Source organism: Gossypium raimondii, chromosome 7 (genome assembly GCF_025698545.1).
Source record: "Gossypium raimondii isolate GPD5lz chromosome 7, ASM2569854v1, whole genome shotgun sequence".
NCBI classification, from domain to species: domain Eukaryota; kingdom Viridiplantae; phylum Streptophyta; class Magnoliopsida; order Malvales; family Malvaceae; genus Gossypium; species Gossypium raimondii.
In genome coordinates, this window is record NC_068571.1 from 39,462,314 (window position 1) to 39,477,925 (window position 15,612).

General features: G+C 34.1%; 2 protein-coding genes across 2 annotated transcripts; one reads left to right on the top strand and one right to left on the bottom strand.

Moving 5' to 3' along the window:
• Positions 1-1,514: 1,514 nt before the first annotated feature.
• Positions 1,515-5,015, top strand: LOC105792007 (asparagine synthetase [glutamine-hydrolyzing] 1). Its single transcript, XM_012620360.2, has 13 exons — positions 1,515-1,784; positions 1,950-2,088; positions 2,334-2,429; positions 2,539-2,680; positions 2,773-2,963; positions 3,050-3,211; positions 3,319-3,399; positions 3,484-3,705; positions 3,804-3,938; positions 4,011-4,091; positions 4,181-4,267; positions 4,354-4,461; positions 4,534-5,015. The coding sequence occupies exons 1-13, from the start codon at positions 1,705-1,707 to the stop codon at positions 4,762-4,764; spliced, it is 1,755 nt and encodes a 584-aa protein (XP_012475814.1). The 5' UTR covers positions 1,515-1,704; the 3' UTR covers positions 4,765-5,015.
• Positions 4,985-7,791, bottom strand: LOC105792013 (protein PMR5). Its single transcript, XM_012620371.2, has 5 exons — positions 7,326-7,791; positions 7,051-7,222; positions 6,233-6,411; positions 5,961-6,119; positions 4,985-5,444 (listed from the first exon to the last, which is right to left on the bottom strand). The coding sequence occupies exons 1-5, from the start codon at positions 7,649-7,651 to the stop codon at positions 5,111-5,113; spliced, it is 1,170 nt and encodes a 389-aa protein (XP_012475825.1). The 5' UTR covers positions 7,652-7,791; the 3' UTR covers positions 4,985-5,110.
• Between the last annotated feature and the right edge of the window lie 7,821 nt (positions 7,792-15,612).

Genomic DNA, 15,612 nt, shown 5'->3' on the forward strand with positions numbered 1-15,612 from the left:
CCTGATGAAGTTCAAAGATCCGGATGGAAATGCCTTGCACTTGTCTGGATAGTCATCTCAAAAGGAAAAATTCGCAGGTGACCTCCCAATTCACTGGTGTAGTCTGGTGGTAGTCTTACTGTTTGGGCGTCTTTCTGGCTTGCCACCTGTGTTGATACGGAGAGGGGTAGAACAATATTCCTTCCCCCTTTTCAAGTCGAGAGGAGGGTTATAAAGTGACCTTCCTCAAGATATTATGATTCGTTCTCTCTTTTATAAGTTGCTCTGGATGGTGGTGTTGTTTTATGACTGTGTTTTTAAGAAGTCGTGATAATGATGAACAACAACTTTTTAGAACAAGTGGTGAGTTGCTATTGAACGTTGTTCATCCTTCGAAACGATGCATTTTACACCTCTTTAAATTCAACTTCTATCTCTAAATGCTAAGATGTTTCTTATTGTGATTAAAAAAATTAAAATGATTTTTTTTTGTACATTATAAATTGAGGATGTCATTGCCAAAACTTTAAACTTAAATCTTACAAATTTTTTTAATATTCTTTATGTTTGTTTTACTGTTCATATTCGGAATTTGTGATTGCCTCTCCTAATAATGCCACCTCTAACTTGACATGTTGATTAGACTGTCCTCGCATGTCATTGCATATGATTGACAGAAAATAAACATGTTAAGTTGACAAATTTTGACAGAAATTACCATTAACAATAATGATTGGATTAAAAAAGTTTAAATTATTTTAAAATATAATGACTAAATCTCAAATTCTAAAGAAATACGGCATATTATATTTTATTTTGTATGCAAACATTAGGATGGGATAACACAAAATAAAACGGCAATAATATAATGTTAATCATAACATCTTGGTTGATCAGATATAATTGTACAGAAAAGCAGACAAAACAAAATGGACCATCAAATGAATAAACCTATTGTTTTGTTTTGTGTCTTGTTATTTGACATCTTCTTCTCACTTTTATTTTAATCATACAAATTAATATTCTCCAACAAATATTATTTATCTTTCAAATTTTCATCTTAAATTTTGATTGTCAAATACAAAAATAAAATAAAATAAAATGTTTTCCATAAATATTTTTAGAAAACAATAATTTTCATGTAAATAAAAATTAACAATAAATTTTACATGGTATTTCACTATTTTAAATGTTAAATTTATATTATAAAAATAAAAATAATTATAAATTAAATAAAACAAATTTTGATTCAATTTATATTTAATGTAATATATATATTATCGTAGTTGTTTTAACTTCGCAAGTATGCTTTTATTCGCATAAAATATAAAAAGAAGAGAATTCAAATTTCTAATTTCAGTTGAGGAGCTTTGATGAGACGTGGAGGGGTGAAAAAAATATGAGTAAAATAATTGACTTTTGACCCCACCGGAGAAATGGATAAAATGGGTCACCTTGGTGGAAGGGTAAAAACCAATCACCCGACACCAAGAGAGTGCCCCTAAAGTTTTGCAACTATAAATACGTGGCATTTTCTTCAAGTTTCGGAAACCCAGCTTACGTTACGTTTTACCTTTCCCCTGTTTTTAGCTCCTCTGTTTTCTCTGTTCATTTCGCAGCAATCTTTCTTCGGAATTTAAGGATATCCATTACTTTATTTAGTTCTTCTCCTTGACAAGCCCCAAAAAAGAAAAAAAGGTGTTCTTGTTTTTTTTTGAAAGAAAAATGTGTGGGATTTTAGCTGTTTTGGGTTGTTCTGATGATTCTCAGGCGAAAAGGGTTCGAGTGCTGGAACTTTCCCGCAGGCAAATTCATCTTTTTCCTCTCAGCTACTTTTGATGGCTGTGTCTTTAAAACACGTTAACTCAATATTAGTATAAATAAATAAATTACTTAGTCTATCTATCAATTAATTAGTGTTTAATTGGAGTAGCAGAGAAATAGTGAGCTGAAAATTGATGTATAAACAGGCTGAAACACCGTGGTCCAGACTGGAGTGGCCTCCACCAACATGGAGACTGCTATTTGGCGCATCAACGCCTTGCCATCGTTGATCCTGCTTCGGGTGACCAACCTCTCTTTAACGAAGACAAGAGTGTTGCTGTCACGGTAGGTCTCTGCATATTCGGATATGAATCAAATCACACTCCAAACCAAATAACATATTTGCTGCTTAATATATTCCCTTTTTGCCGATGATGGTAACTTGCCCGAATATACCTTCCAAATGAATAATAAAAGAAACCATACTGGCACTTAGGTTTTTCAAATTTGGCGGCTAATAATGACACTCTGGAAATAGTTTGTAATTTTAAGTTTACTGATGGAGATGAACAAAATGTGCTGAAAACTAGGTGAATGGAGAGATTTACAACCATGAAGAACTGAGGAAGAAGTTGGTAAACCACAAGTTCAGGACTGGCAGTGACTGTGATGTTATTGCCCATCTGGTAAGTTTCAGGCATAAATCTGATTTTGGGTTTCAATTTCTCTAGCTCGTGTTTGTGAATTCTTGCTCTAAGTGTAAAATTGTTGCTTTAAACTTAAACTATGTGATAGTACGAGGAGTATGGGGAAGACTTTGTGGATATGTTGGATGGAATCTTCTCATTTGTGTTGCTTGATACCCGAGACAACAGCTACATTGTTGCACGAGATGCTATTGGGGTCGCATCCCTCTACATTGGCTGGGGACTTGACGGTATTCAATCCTTGCATCGATTTCCAGCTCTTGAAATCTGGGTTTTAGTCAGTTTTTGCTAACTCCTTTCCTACTTTTTTTTTAATATTCAGGGTCGGTTTGGATATCTTCCGAAATGAAAGGATTAAATGATGACTGTGAACACTTTGAGTGCTTTCCTCCTGGTCACTTGTACTCCAGCAAAACAGGAGGATTTAGAAGATGGTACAATCCACCGTGGTTCTCTGAGGCCATTCCATCAGTTCCATATGATCCCCTTGTTCTAAGACGTGCTTTTGAAAATGTAAGATACAATGAAGAAACAACCCAACACTTTAAAGAACATTTCTAGTAATTTTATCTCACAGGTCGCATCGATTGTATTTGCAGGCTGTGATCAAAAGACTGATGACCGATGTACCTTTTGGAGTTCTTCTTTCTGGAGGTCTCGATTCGTCGTTGGTTGCTTCTATCACAGCTCGATACTTGGCTGGTACCAAGACTGCTAAACATTGGGGAAGCCAGCTCCATTCTTTTTGTGTTGGCCTCGAGGTAAAGTGGTAAAGTGGTATAATATGTGATAATGAAACCTTAAAAGTATAGCTTTATAGGTTTGTTCCTTGAAACTTATTTTTTTCTTGTGGTCGGTTTATTTGCAGAATTCACCAGATTTGAAGGCTGCAAGGGAGGTTGCAGACTATCTGGGAACGGTTCATCATGAGTTTCACTTCACTGTTCAAGTATTGACTGAACATTTACTAATACTTCTATTTCGTGTTTAATAACATCCTTGGACAAAGTTAAACTTCCTTCTAATGTTGCAGGATGGAATTGATGCCATCGAAGATGTCATCTACCACATAGAAACCTATGATGTTACCACAATCAGGGCAAGCACTCCAATGTTCTTGATGTCGCGGAAGATCAAGTCTTTAGGGGTGAAGATGGTTATATCTGGTGAAGGCTCTGATGAGATTTTTGGTGGGTATTTGTACTTCCACAAGGCACCAAATAAGGATGAATTCCACCACGAAACCTGCCGAAAGGTGATGGATCCATCTTATATGGCACTTGATTACTACCAGGGGAGTTTGAATGTAAGAAGATACTGAGATTTCGTCTATTTTGTTGCTTTTTTATGCAGATCAAGGCCCTTCACCAGTATGATTGTTTGAGAGCTAACAAAGCAACATCTGCATGGGGATTGGAGGCTCGAGTCCCATTCTTAGACAAGCAATTCATCAATGTTGCCATGTCTATAGACCCTGAATCAAAGATGGTAAGCAATCAATTTATTTTTGTCTTGGAATTGCTTGGTCCATTATACATGCTTCTCTATTTCATGAATCAGATAAAAAGGGATGAAGGACGCATTGAGAAGTGGATTCTTAGGAGGGCTTTCGATGATGAAGAGCATCCCTATCTGCCAAAGGTATTATCATATAATCTTCTCCTGTCTTTGGCATTTGTCCACTACAATACAAGTAACCAAACTAACATGTTTTGTTTGATGCCCTGCAGCATATCCTTTACAGACAGAAAGAACAGTTTAGTGATGGTGTGGGTTATAGTTGGATAGATGGTCTCAAAGCACATGCTGACCAACATGTAAGTAACATCATCTCATTTCCATTTGGAATCAAGTTAAAAAAGAGTTAAGGGATGACTTACTGATTTTCACCTTATACTTTCAGGTAACCAATAAGATGATGCGTAACGCATCTAACATCTTCCCTCACAACACACCAACGACAAAAGAAGCTTACTACTACAGGATGATTTTCGAGAGATTCTTCCCTCAGGTGATTTCCCAAAACTCCACATTTAGGATATATTTATAACTGTAAGTAACAATATTTGCTTGGTTTAAACAGAATTCGGCAAGATTGACCGTACCTGGAGGAGCTACCGTAGCATGCAGCACTGCTAAAGCAGTTGAGTGGGATGCTGCCTGGAAGAATAACCTTGACCCTTCAGGCAGGGCTGCCCTGGGAGTCCATCTCTCTGCTTACAATGCCGAGACTCCACTCAGCAACATGCCATCCCAGGTTATCGACAATATACCACGGATGATTGAATTTCCCGGAGTTGCTATACAGAGCTAGTACCTGCCTACACGAAGGAAAGCAGAACACATGAATTGAATAATTCAGAGTAGAATTTGTGGCAGATATCCATGAAACTTCATAATTCTCTGATGTGTACTATAAGCGATGTTTATGAGTAACTAAAACAATTTCTGATTGTTTGATCACCGTCTGTTGTTGTCATCGACATGTTGCTTAAGCTTTTGAAACTATGTTGTTGATAATTTGTACTGGAAAGTTAATCGTTAATGAGAATCTTCACTTCAAAATGATAATGTATTGCTTAATAATGAAGGCTACACTAACCTATCATCAAAATCAATGGTAACCATATTACCATAAAATGAAGTGAACCAGATCGAAACTAGTAGAATAATACAGTATAAAATAGTTCATTCCAAGTATCAGGTAATCCGGGAAGGCACCAATGGCTACAATCAGCTGACTTTTGCGGGTTAGCTCTCTGAGAAGGGCTGAAATCACCACGGTAAATTGATGGGTGCCCGTCTTTCCTAAGCTCAGAGAGCATTGTTATGTCCATCAAATATGTAGGAACATGCATCTCCCTGATGACTTCATTCACTACACCCATCTGATCTGCATATGTGCTGGTGTACGTAGTTCCTTTCATTGGTTCCGTCTCTCCATAACAGTTTTTTGCAGTCGTCGCAGTTGCTGCAGCACTCCATTCGTTTGGACTGTCAATGGAGTTAACCAAACAAAATCATTGAATTATCAAAACAGAGCAATATGGTCATCCATGCATTATCATGACCTTTTTGTGAGGGACATAGGCCCAGTTGCAAGGTGTGGTCGCAGTAGGGCATCTTGCACACGTTTACTGTAACATTTCTAAGCATCATTTAAAATAAAGGGCTATTGGCCACCGACACTAAAAGTGGTTTAAAAAGAAACTTCAGTCACTGTTTCACGAGGTTACAGTTGTAAAAAAAGAACAATAAAACCAGTCAAATCAAGTAAATACATTATTAGTTGTATCGTACTATGTTGATATTGTGGGGTATCAGAACCTCATATTTTCTGCTATAATATGATTCAGATCTTCCTCACCAGCCACAACCCCTCTTATTCTTTAATAAATTTAATTTGATGAAAATAAAAAGTTTAGATTCATACAAAAAGCCTTTAAATCAAAGACATCTGCAATTGCAATTTAAATCCGATGGCAGATTCCAAACAATTGAGAGACTTACTTGTAATGGTCGGGGGAAGCAGACTGGAAAAAGACTCTGGTTCTAGTTATGTCGACATTGGAGTCAACCCAATTGGCCCATGTTCTTAGCCCTTTCTCCATAGCAACCAAACGATCCATGTCCTGGTAATATTTACCACCTGATTGAATCAAATCCCACCTGCCAAGATTTACCTCAAACCATTCAAAAAAAAAAAATCCCATTTGATATCCCTCATTCAAGACTTTTCACAAACACAAAAGCAACACCAGTAAGGAACTGTTTTAGCCTACCCTCGGAGAGATCCTTCATGACCCCACCAATGGCCTGTGTTAAACACCAGCACGTCGGCCATTCGCCAGGCGTTTCCATTTCCAGCTATGTCGTCTAACTTTACAATCCTCTTCCCTTGCATCACATCTACGTCTACCAAAAATGGAGCTCTAAAATATGATATGGATACACCATATTCCTGCATTCATCATTGTAAACAAAATTCAACCCACAAGATGCTCACTGTTCTTAATCATTTGGGATTACTTAGTGGAAACAATAGTCTGTATCTGATACAATTTAATACAAAAATATGAAATATCATCTCTCATAGATAAAGAATTATTGTAATTAAAAAAAAAAAACAGAGCATGTCTCTATATTAGCACAAAAATAATATGGGGAAAAAAGAGAGTAGGTAGTGGCTTTTAGTTGGCAAGTATTAGCACGATATTTGACAAAAAAGTTCTCACTTCGGGTCCCTCAAACGTCAAATTCATGTCTCAGCTTTAGCTAAAAGCAACTGCTATAAGGACATGTGCTTTAAACCACTTTTAGGCCACCAAGTGTAAAAGCTTGGAACAAAAATCTACTTCTAAAAAATTGAAAAAGCTTCAACACTATTTGCAAAAGCAAATTTTGGGTTCAGATATTTTGAAAGACACTATCTGCCAAAGGAAATTTGGGATCCTTTTTTTTTTTTTTTTGTATTAATGTGTGTTTGATACAAGTATATAAAAATGGTCAAAATAGGTTGCTTACAGCCTGTAACCAGTGTAGAAAGAAGGTAAGGGAATGGAATAAAGTAGAAATTAGGTTAGATAAGAGGAAGACTGACCAGGAACTTGAAAGTAGAGAGAGGCATTGCTCTGTTCATCTGAGTCTGGGTTTGGGGGTTGGCAGCTAAAATCATACAAATCAAAGACTCAAATTGATTCCTTCCCAGTGAATCACCAACGAACATCACTGTTTTCCCTCTCATTTTCGACAAAAAAACAAGCCCATCGAACCTGACATTAACATACTACAATATAGATTATCACAAAATGTAAAACAAATCAACTAAAACTTGGGGGGGGGGATTTTTACAAAAAAAAAAAGTTTATCTGATACCTTCGGAGCTGACAATTGAGAGGCTGCCATCGATATTTAAGGTAACCAGAATCAGGTCTCCCAGACATTTGACAGTTGAATTCAGCATCTATGACTGGGCAGTTCGAGTATTGGTACAATGGGTAAGTATCATCACGGACCCAAGTCCCTGCAAACAATGCACAAGTAGTTCGGTTGGTTTGGAACATTGGCCTTGGATGTTGGGGGTAGCTACGGTGGTTTCTCAAGCTCAATATCAGAGCAGAGAAAGTTGTGTGAGACTGAAACAAGGCTAGAAAAACAAAGGTTAGACATGGCTTGAATAGATGAGAAGAAACAAGGGTCATTTTGAAGAGAAAGCAAGCCAAAGGAAAAAGCCAAAATAAGAAAGGAGATAATAAAGAAGAGAAAAGAGGGAGGAAACTGGAAAGGAATAGTAGTGCAGTATTATTACTGTATAAAAAAGAAAGAATGTGGGGGCTTTAGGTTCATGGTGATTGGTGAGGTTCTTATAAAAGAGTGGTGCTTTTTTGTTGTGTTGTGGTCTAGATGATAGGCCATCACGTGAGCTTAGCATGGTGTGTTTCTCAACTTGGCGGTGGATTTGAATTTGTGTTTTTTAATATTTTCACTCTATCACCATTCATTCAAAATTAAAAGGTATAATCACATGTTTAGTCCTCAGTTTTTACAAAAAAAATTATATTAGATTTTCATTTTATCTTTTTTCCTTTTTTTTTAACTCTTGAATTTGTATTTTTTTGTCAAATCAATTCCAAATGAATGGACAATATAACAAACATTAACAGCACGTTTGGTTCGCTGTATTGGATTAGAGGTGTAATGGAATAGAGGTGTAATGGAAAAGCTGTGTAATAGCAAATCAACTGTTTGGTTGAATGTAATGGAATAGAGGCGTAATAGTAATCCTGTGTTTGGTTGAGTGTAATAGAGGTGTAATAGCATAATGAAAAAACTAAAATGACTAGAATACCCTTAGCGAAATTTGTTTTGGTAAATGATTATTGTTATTGTTATTTAAATTTTAATAAGATTATTATTATCAATAATAAATAATTTAATCATATTTAAACATAATTATTATTAAATATATTTTAATTAAAATATATAATTTAATAAAATTCTTAATAATCAATATTCTTATATGAATTTACTCAAATCATAATATATGATACTATAAAATATAAATTAACATAATTATTATTAAATATATTATAATTAAAATATCATGAATTTAATAAAATTCTTAATAATTAATATTCTTATATGAATTTACTCAAATCATAATATATGATACTATAAAAGATAATTTGAAATAATTAATATTAAATATATTTTAATTAAAATATATGACTTAATAAAATTTAAAATAATTATAACTAATAAATTATCTTATATGAATTTGTATAATTTAAAATAATTATTATTACATATAATTTAATAATAATATATAATTTCATAAAATTCTTCATAATAAATTTTCTTATATGAATTTATACAATTTAAAATAATTAATATTAAATATAATTTAATAATGATATATAATTTCATAAAATTCTTAATAATAAAATATTCTTATATGAATTCATATAAGATAATTTATAATTGCTCTTTGAGGACACTTTTGTGGTTTAATCTTAGTTTTGCATGTTAATAGATGGAATAACTTGAACTAATGGTGTTATATAAATCATTGGATATTTGCACACCACAGGATAATGCCCAACCCTTGCAATCAATTGAAGGTGATGAAAAGCAAGAAGATGCATCTGGTAATGGTGGTAATGATGAGCGGATGGCTTCAAGAAGAAGATCTTTGAAAAGGCAAAGTCAAAATCGCCACAAGCGAGCAAAATGAGAAGTCTGTATCGATAGAAGGCATCTTGAACACAAAGATGAAAAGAGTGAGAATAAGAGAAGGAAAAAAGCCAAAATAAATTAACCTCATGGGATGAAGCTATGGATGATGATGATGATAATTATGACTTTGGTGTGGATTATGTTAAGGAAAGGAGCAAAACTAGTGGAGGAGTTCCAATGTCGGTGTTGAAGTTGATGAGTGATGAGAACTAGACATACCTAGAAAATTTTATCTGACATTGAAGGTGTTGGATCCATGCGAGGATCGAAATTTTGTTTAATCGATGTAATTCCTTTCAATCTTGTCACTTGTTAAAATGTTATTTAATGAATGCTTACATACTTTTAAGAACACGAGCGTATAAACACGAAAGTTATTTTTTTGTTGAATATAAAGGGAGCGAAATAGATTCAAACAAAAGGATAATGGGGATTAAACACCACGGATATTATATTTATTTGGTCTTGTGTCGGATGAAAAGTGTGAAATACAAATAGAGATACTTGGCACTATTCCTTTTAGTATCGGGCCCGAGTGCGTATTAGCAGCAGCGAGGTTGGGGGATTATAGGAGGATGGGGTTGTAGAAACTCCGTTATTGGCGATTGAGGGAAGCTTTAGCTGACCCATTGTTCTGATGGCACCACTTGCCCATAGATGTACTTAGGAAGTAGACTTTGGAATCACCTTTGTGCCTCCAATTCCTCGCGTGCGCTTGCTCTTTGGCTCTTTTGCTCTTTCCAATACCTCTTCCTGTGTGCATGAATTAAAGGGATGTCATATTTTAATAAATCATCAAAATGGAGTAGTAAAATGCAGCAAATTTGCGGATGAACGATTTCAATTCCAACAAAAGAAGAAAAGATCACGATGGCCAATTTGTTATTGCATTTACTCGAAAATAATGGTACATCCCTATGTAAACCGACAAAGGTCGGTTTCAAAAATCTTGTAGTAGATGTAAAGTTGAATTCTAGCTTGAGCCTCCAATAACTAACTAGAAATGGAATTGAGATAATACAACTTGCTAGAATTTAAGTTGGTGTGAAACTATGGCCATGCGTTCATGATGAGGTTAAGAGAGGGTTGGTTCTTGGAAATGCCATTGATACAGTATATTTGAAAACACGAGCATATAATTTTCCTCAAAAGAAAGAAAAGGGTCTCTTACATTAACTCTTCCTATTGTAAATGAAGCAAAAATAATACCGACATCAAAAGAAGGCATTTAAAATAAATGATTTGCAATTTCGTAAGGCTCCCAAGAACATATGTCAAGAAAAGAAAAGAAAACCTTTAACTCCTCCCATTTAAATACCTTCAAATTATTGTTATTTTTCCAGTAAGGTTTGGTTTGTAAGCAATAGAACCAATCACTTTGGGCACCATAACATTAGGATTCGAAACACACGTAATGGTCAAGCGAGACGAAGTGTATTAGAGCCAAATTTCAAATTCATAAAACTCTCCCTTTGGTGGCGTTTGTGCATTACCAAATAAGCTATTCCAAGAGCTATGAAATAAACCCGCAAAAGTGAACACCCCTCCCCCAAAAGAAAGGGCCATGACATGAATCATGAATTTATCAAGGATTAGATTCAAGAACAAAATCAAGTTACTGGAAATCCTGCACTTGCTTTTGTTGCTCAACCCGCAACCTTCCAACAACACTCAAAATTCCCAAGCTGTGGACTCGATTCTCTCATTCAATGCTTCACTCTGACCTTCCCTAAGAAAAAACATCCAAGACATTCACGCTTTCATTATCACCGTAATACTAAGTATCCCACTCGGTTTCACATAGAAAGGAAGAAAAAAACACACTGACTACAATGTATTATGGGGTTGGGTTCACTCATTCTTCTCAAGAAACACTCAATTTAACCTTATTCCACAGGTGCACACAATTGTAACCATGTTTATACTATTAGGTCTTTCAATACTTATTTTCCGACAAGATAAAATCCACGGTTCATTACTCCAACTATAACCGACTTAATGATGCTATCTTGATGAGCTCTTCTAACATTTCGACTATCTTAATGAGCTCATTAATATTATCACGTTGTAAATAGAAAAAATTAGGGATTTATTCATGTATAAATACACCTCTATTGTATATTTCCACTACAAACATACAGAGAAATTCTCGATTAAAATCCAAGTTCATGAAGCAAACACAAAATAAACCCGAATAGTTGGATTTTTGAATCCCGAAGCCACTTGGCGATGATGGATTTGAACACCAAATAAAAAGAAAAGGAATTAACACCAAGAAACCGAAAAGGAACGGACACGAAAAATGAACACCAAGATTCATACCTCACGCCGAGACAAGAGAAAAAATGAAGCGATGGCTTTCAAGCGTCTTTGCAACAAATGAAAGGGAAAAATGATCGAGAGAGAATCGGTAAAAGCGACGAGGAGAAATGATGAGGACGAGAAAAAGGAGAGGGTCGGGTAGGGAGGAGGGTAAAAGCAGAGACTTGGAAAGGGAAGCCGGACGTAATGGGTAATCCTCGATTTGGGAAGGAATAGAAAAAGCAGAGAATTTGGGGATTAGGTCGGTATTGTATGTCTGTGCGTAATACCTATTACAATGAACCAAACGCCGGAATAGGTCGGTAATGTAATAGGCGCGTAATCGGGGCGTAATGGATTACCTATTACACTGAACCAAACACACTGTAACTTTGTTGAAATGGACATACAAGTGGACTACCATATGGATACCACATCAACAAGTACTTAATTTTTTTTAAAAATTCAAAAAAAATTTAAAGTTATTAAATTTTTTTAAAAACTTTATAAAAATAAAAAAATTAAAAATTAATTAATTTCTAATGTGACATCCACGTCGTAGTTCATGTATATGTCTATATCATCAAAGTTAACATTTGTTAATTTTTTTCATCCATTTTGAGATAATTTAATAAAAAAAAGTATAAATTTAAAAGTTAAAAGAGACGAAAAATTAAATAAAAAAACTAAAATGATATTATCTATAAAATTGGAGGACTAAATAAGTGTCAAATTAAAATATGGTTGAATACACCACACTGCCATTAGCTTCATATGCAGACTCACTCAAGAATGAGCTAGGGGAAATGGCAGGGCTCGGTCCCCTAAAATAGAAATTTTTACCTTTAGTCTTTTTATAATTTTAAAAAATTTAAATTAGTATATGGTAAAATTACACTTTGGCCCTCCAAAAATGAGAAAAAGTTTGATTTAATCCTTTAAAAATTATAAAGATATATGTTATTAAAATGGTGAAATTTCACTTTTGCTATCATCAAAATATACAACTTTATTCCGACTCCCTCAAAATATTTTCTAGTTTCACCCCTAGACTCATTTACTACAATCATAGGGCTGTAACAACTCGATAGTCACGGGTATTGGAAAGTGTATTTTTGAGTCTCCATTTTCGTAAAACGGATTCGTAAATATTTATTAAAAATATTTACGAAGTTAGTTAGGTGGTTAATTAGGTTTTGGTTAGGTGAATTTGTATAAATTAAGAGCAATTAGGTATAGGGACTAAATTGCATATAGGATGAAAGTTGAATTATAAATTAAAGAAAAGTAAAGGGACTAAATAAACAATTAAACCTTATTCCAACAAGTGGATGGTGTTGGTGAATAAATGTGTAAAAATAATATATATATAATAAAATATGTATTACTTAATATTTAAGTATATATATTATATTATTATTATAATAATAATAAAGTAAATGAAATAATAAAAAGTAATAAAAAGTAATTAAAACAAAATTGAAACAAAACAGAGAAGGAAAGAAAGAAAAGAAAAAGGAAAGAAAGGAGAAAAGTTAGGGTTTCAAGGGTTCAAATCTCAATTGGTTAGTCAATTTAGTCCATTTTCTTGTAATTTTTATGTTTTTGAAATCTCGGTATTAAATACTACCCAACCTATGTCAAAATTTTAGAAATTATTGAGTTTTTAAATGTTGTCTATATTGAATAATTTGAGTATTAGGGATTAAATTGATAGATTTTAAGTTGAAATGAAAAATGATTGAATTGTAGAATAAATTATAAATTGAGTATTATGGACTAAATTGTGAAAATTTAAAATTTAGGGATTTAAGTGAAATTAGAGAGTTAAATCTAGTTTTAAGTGGAAATTGAATGAAAATATAGAATTAATTGTGAAGAAATAAAGTTAGTCTCGGTTTAGGGGCTAAATTGGAATTTAGACAAATGTTGAATAAAAATTGAAAATATTCAATGTGAAATTGAATTGTATTGTATTAATGAATTTTAATTTTTTTAACTCTGTAGCTAACGTTGTGCCGGAAACCTCGACTAAGAAGGGAAAAGATAAAGTCAACGAGGAATAGCTCAGAAATTCTGGTTTGTATTTCTATAATCTGGAACTAGTTATTAATTGTTGTAATTTTTATTTAATGTATATGGTAAGTGTTGAGGTAAGTAATTGATATTTTGATAATTGATTGAATGAATTGAATTGGTAGATATATATTTATTGAATGGATTATTTTTTAATTGAAATGATTATATGTGTAATTATGTGATTATATGAAAAATCAGTATTGGATATTGATTATATTTGAAATGCGAAATTAAACCCTATTAACTGTATCAGGCTGAGTCGGATATAGATGGCATTCTATAGGATTGGAAGAGTTCAGGGATTTCTTCAACTTCGAGTTGATGAGACACTGGGTGTCAATTTACTACTTCTGATTATTTCGATAAGGCACTGGGTGCCAATTTACTTCGGTTTAGCCGATGAGACACTGGGTGTCAATTTATTTCTTCGAATTATCCGATGAGGTATTGGATATCAAACTAGTGTGTTTTGGTTGGATCCGTGTATCCGTCAGAATCTGAGTCGTGTTAATAGGGGTAATTAAATGAAATGATACTATGATTGGTATTGGAAAACATTGAATGTGAAATGAAAATGAGACACATGAATTGTGTATTATATTGTGAAAAGCTATTTGAATAGCAAATATGAGATTTGAAATAACAAGTGATGTGAATTGAATATGTTATGAATGATGTGTTTATGAAATTAATTAATTGAATGATTAATGTTATGGTGTGATTAAATGTATATATTGTAATATCTTGCCTTTAAATTATTCGGATTATAGAAATATCACTGAGTTTATACTTAGCGTACGGTTTTGATTTCCATGCACAAGTTAGGTACTTAAGTTTGATTACCAATTTAGCATCCATCAACGATCCCGAACTCAAAACGTGGTGATGTATATCTCTTTTTGTGTCGGCATGTACCTAGGGTGTCTAAATGTTAAATATTTTGTGGATTGATTGTAAATAAGATTATAAGTTAATATTGTTTGGTTATATACATATGAGTATGTGTTATGTTAAGGCTATAATATGGTATGTTTTAAATCAGTGCATAAATGAATATGGTATCTTTACAATTTTGATTTGAATGATGTTTAAATTAATATGTTTTGATAATATAATTGTGGTACCTATGAGGGTACATTGGTTAGACATCTAGGTTGATTATTTTGACATGTTTTGAAGGTATTTGATCGTATTTTGAATTGGTTGAATAAATGATTTTAAAGTTGCTTGGTCTTCACGATTGCAGGGAATTGGTAAACTTGATGTCTAAGGTTCATTTTAAGTCCACACGGCCAGACACACGGGCGTGTAACTGGACCGTGTGAGACACACGGCTAACACATGGGTATGTGATTTGGCTGTGTGTCCCCTGCAACTTAAAAATTTTAAAACAAAATGCTCAGGTATTTTCACACGGGCGTGTGTCTTAGTCGTGTGTGGCACACGGCTTAGCACACAAGCGTGTGACTTGGCCGTGTGAACTAGAGGTGATCATGGGTTGGGCTACCCGGCCTGGCCCAACGGCCCGTCCAAAAAATAAGAGGGTTCGGGTAAAAATATAGGCTCGAAATATGGGTTTGGGCAAAAAATGAGGCCTGTTTTCTAACGGGTCTCGCCTCGGGTAAAACTTTTTTGGCCCGGACCTGAATTATATATTAAATATATATTTTTTTTTATTTTTAATCAAATATACTTTTTAACTTTCATGTTTAACTTTTTTTATGCTATTTTCGTGTTGTAAAATGTAATATGGGCTGGGCCGGCTTAGGCTTGGGCTTAGTAGTTTTTCTTTCGGGCCGGGCTTAGACAAATTTTTAGGCCCATATTTCAGGCCGGGCCGAGCCCGGGCCTAGATGAAACTGATCAAGAAATGTATATCGGAGATGATGTTTCCAATGAATTAGATGAAACTGAATTGGCAACACCAAGTATTAACTCAGTTAGTACTCAACAACATAATGTCGAACGAGGTAATATAGAGGAAAGGGATGATTCACAGTTACTTAGAGCTATTGGTGATGCTCTTCAACGAGTGGTGGAACCACAT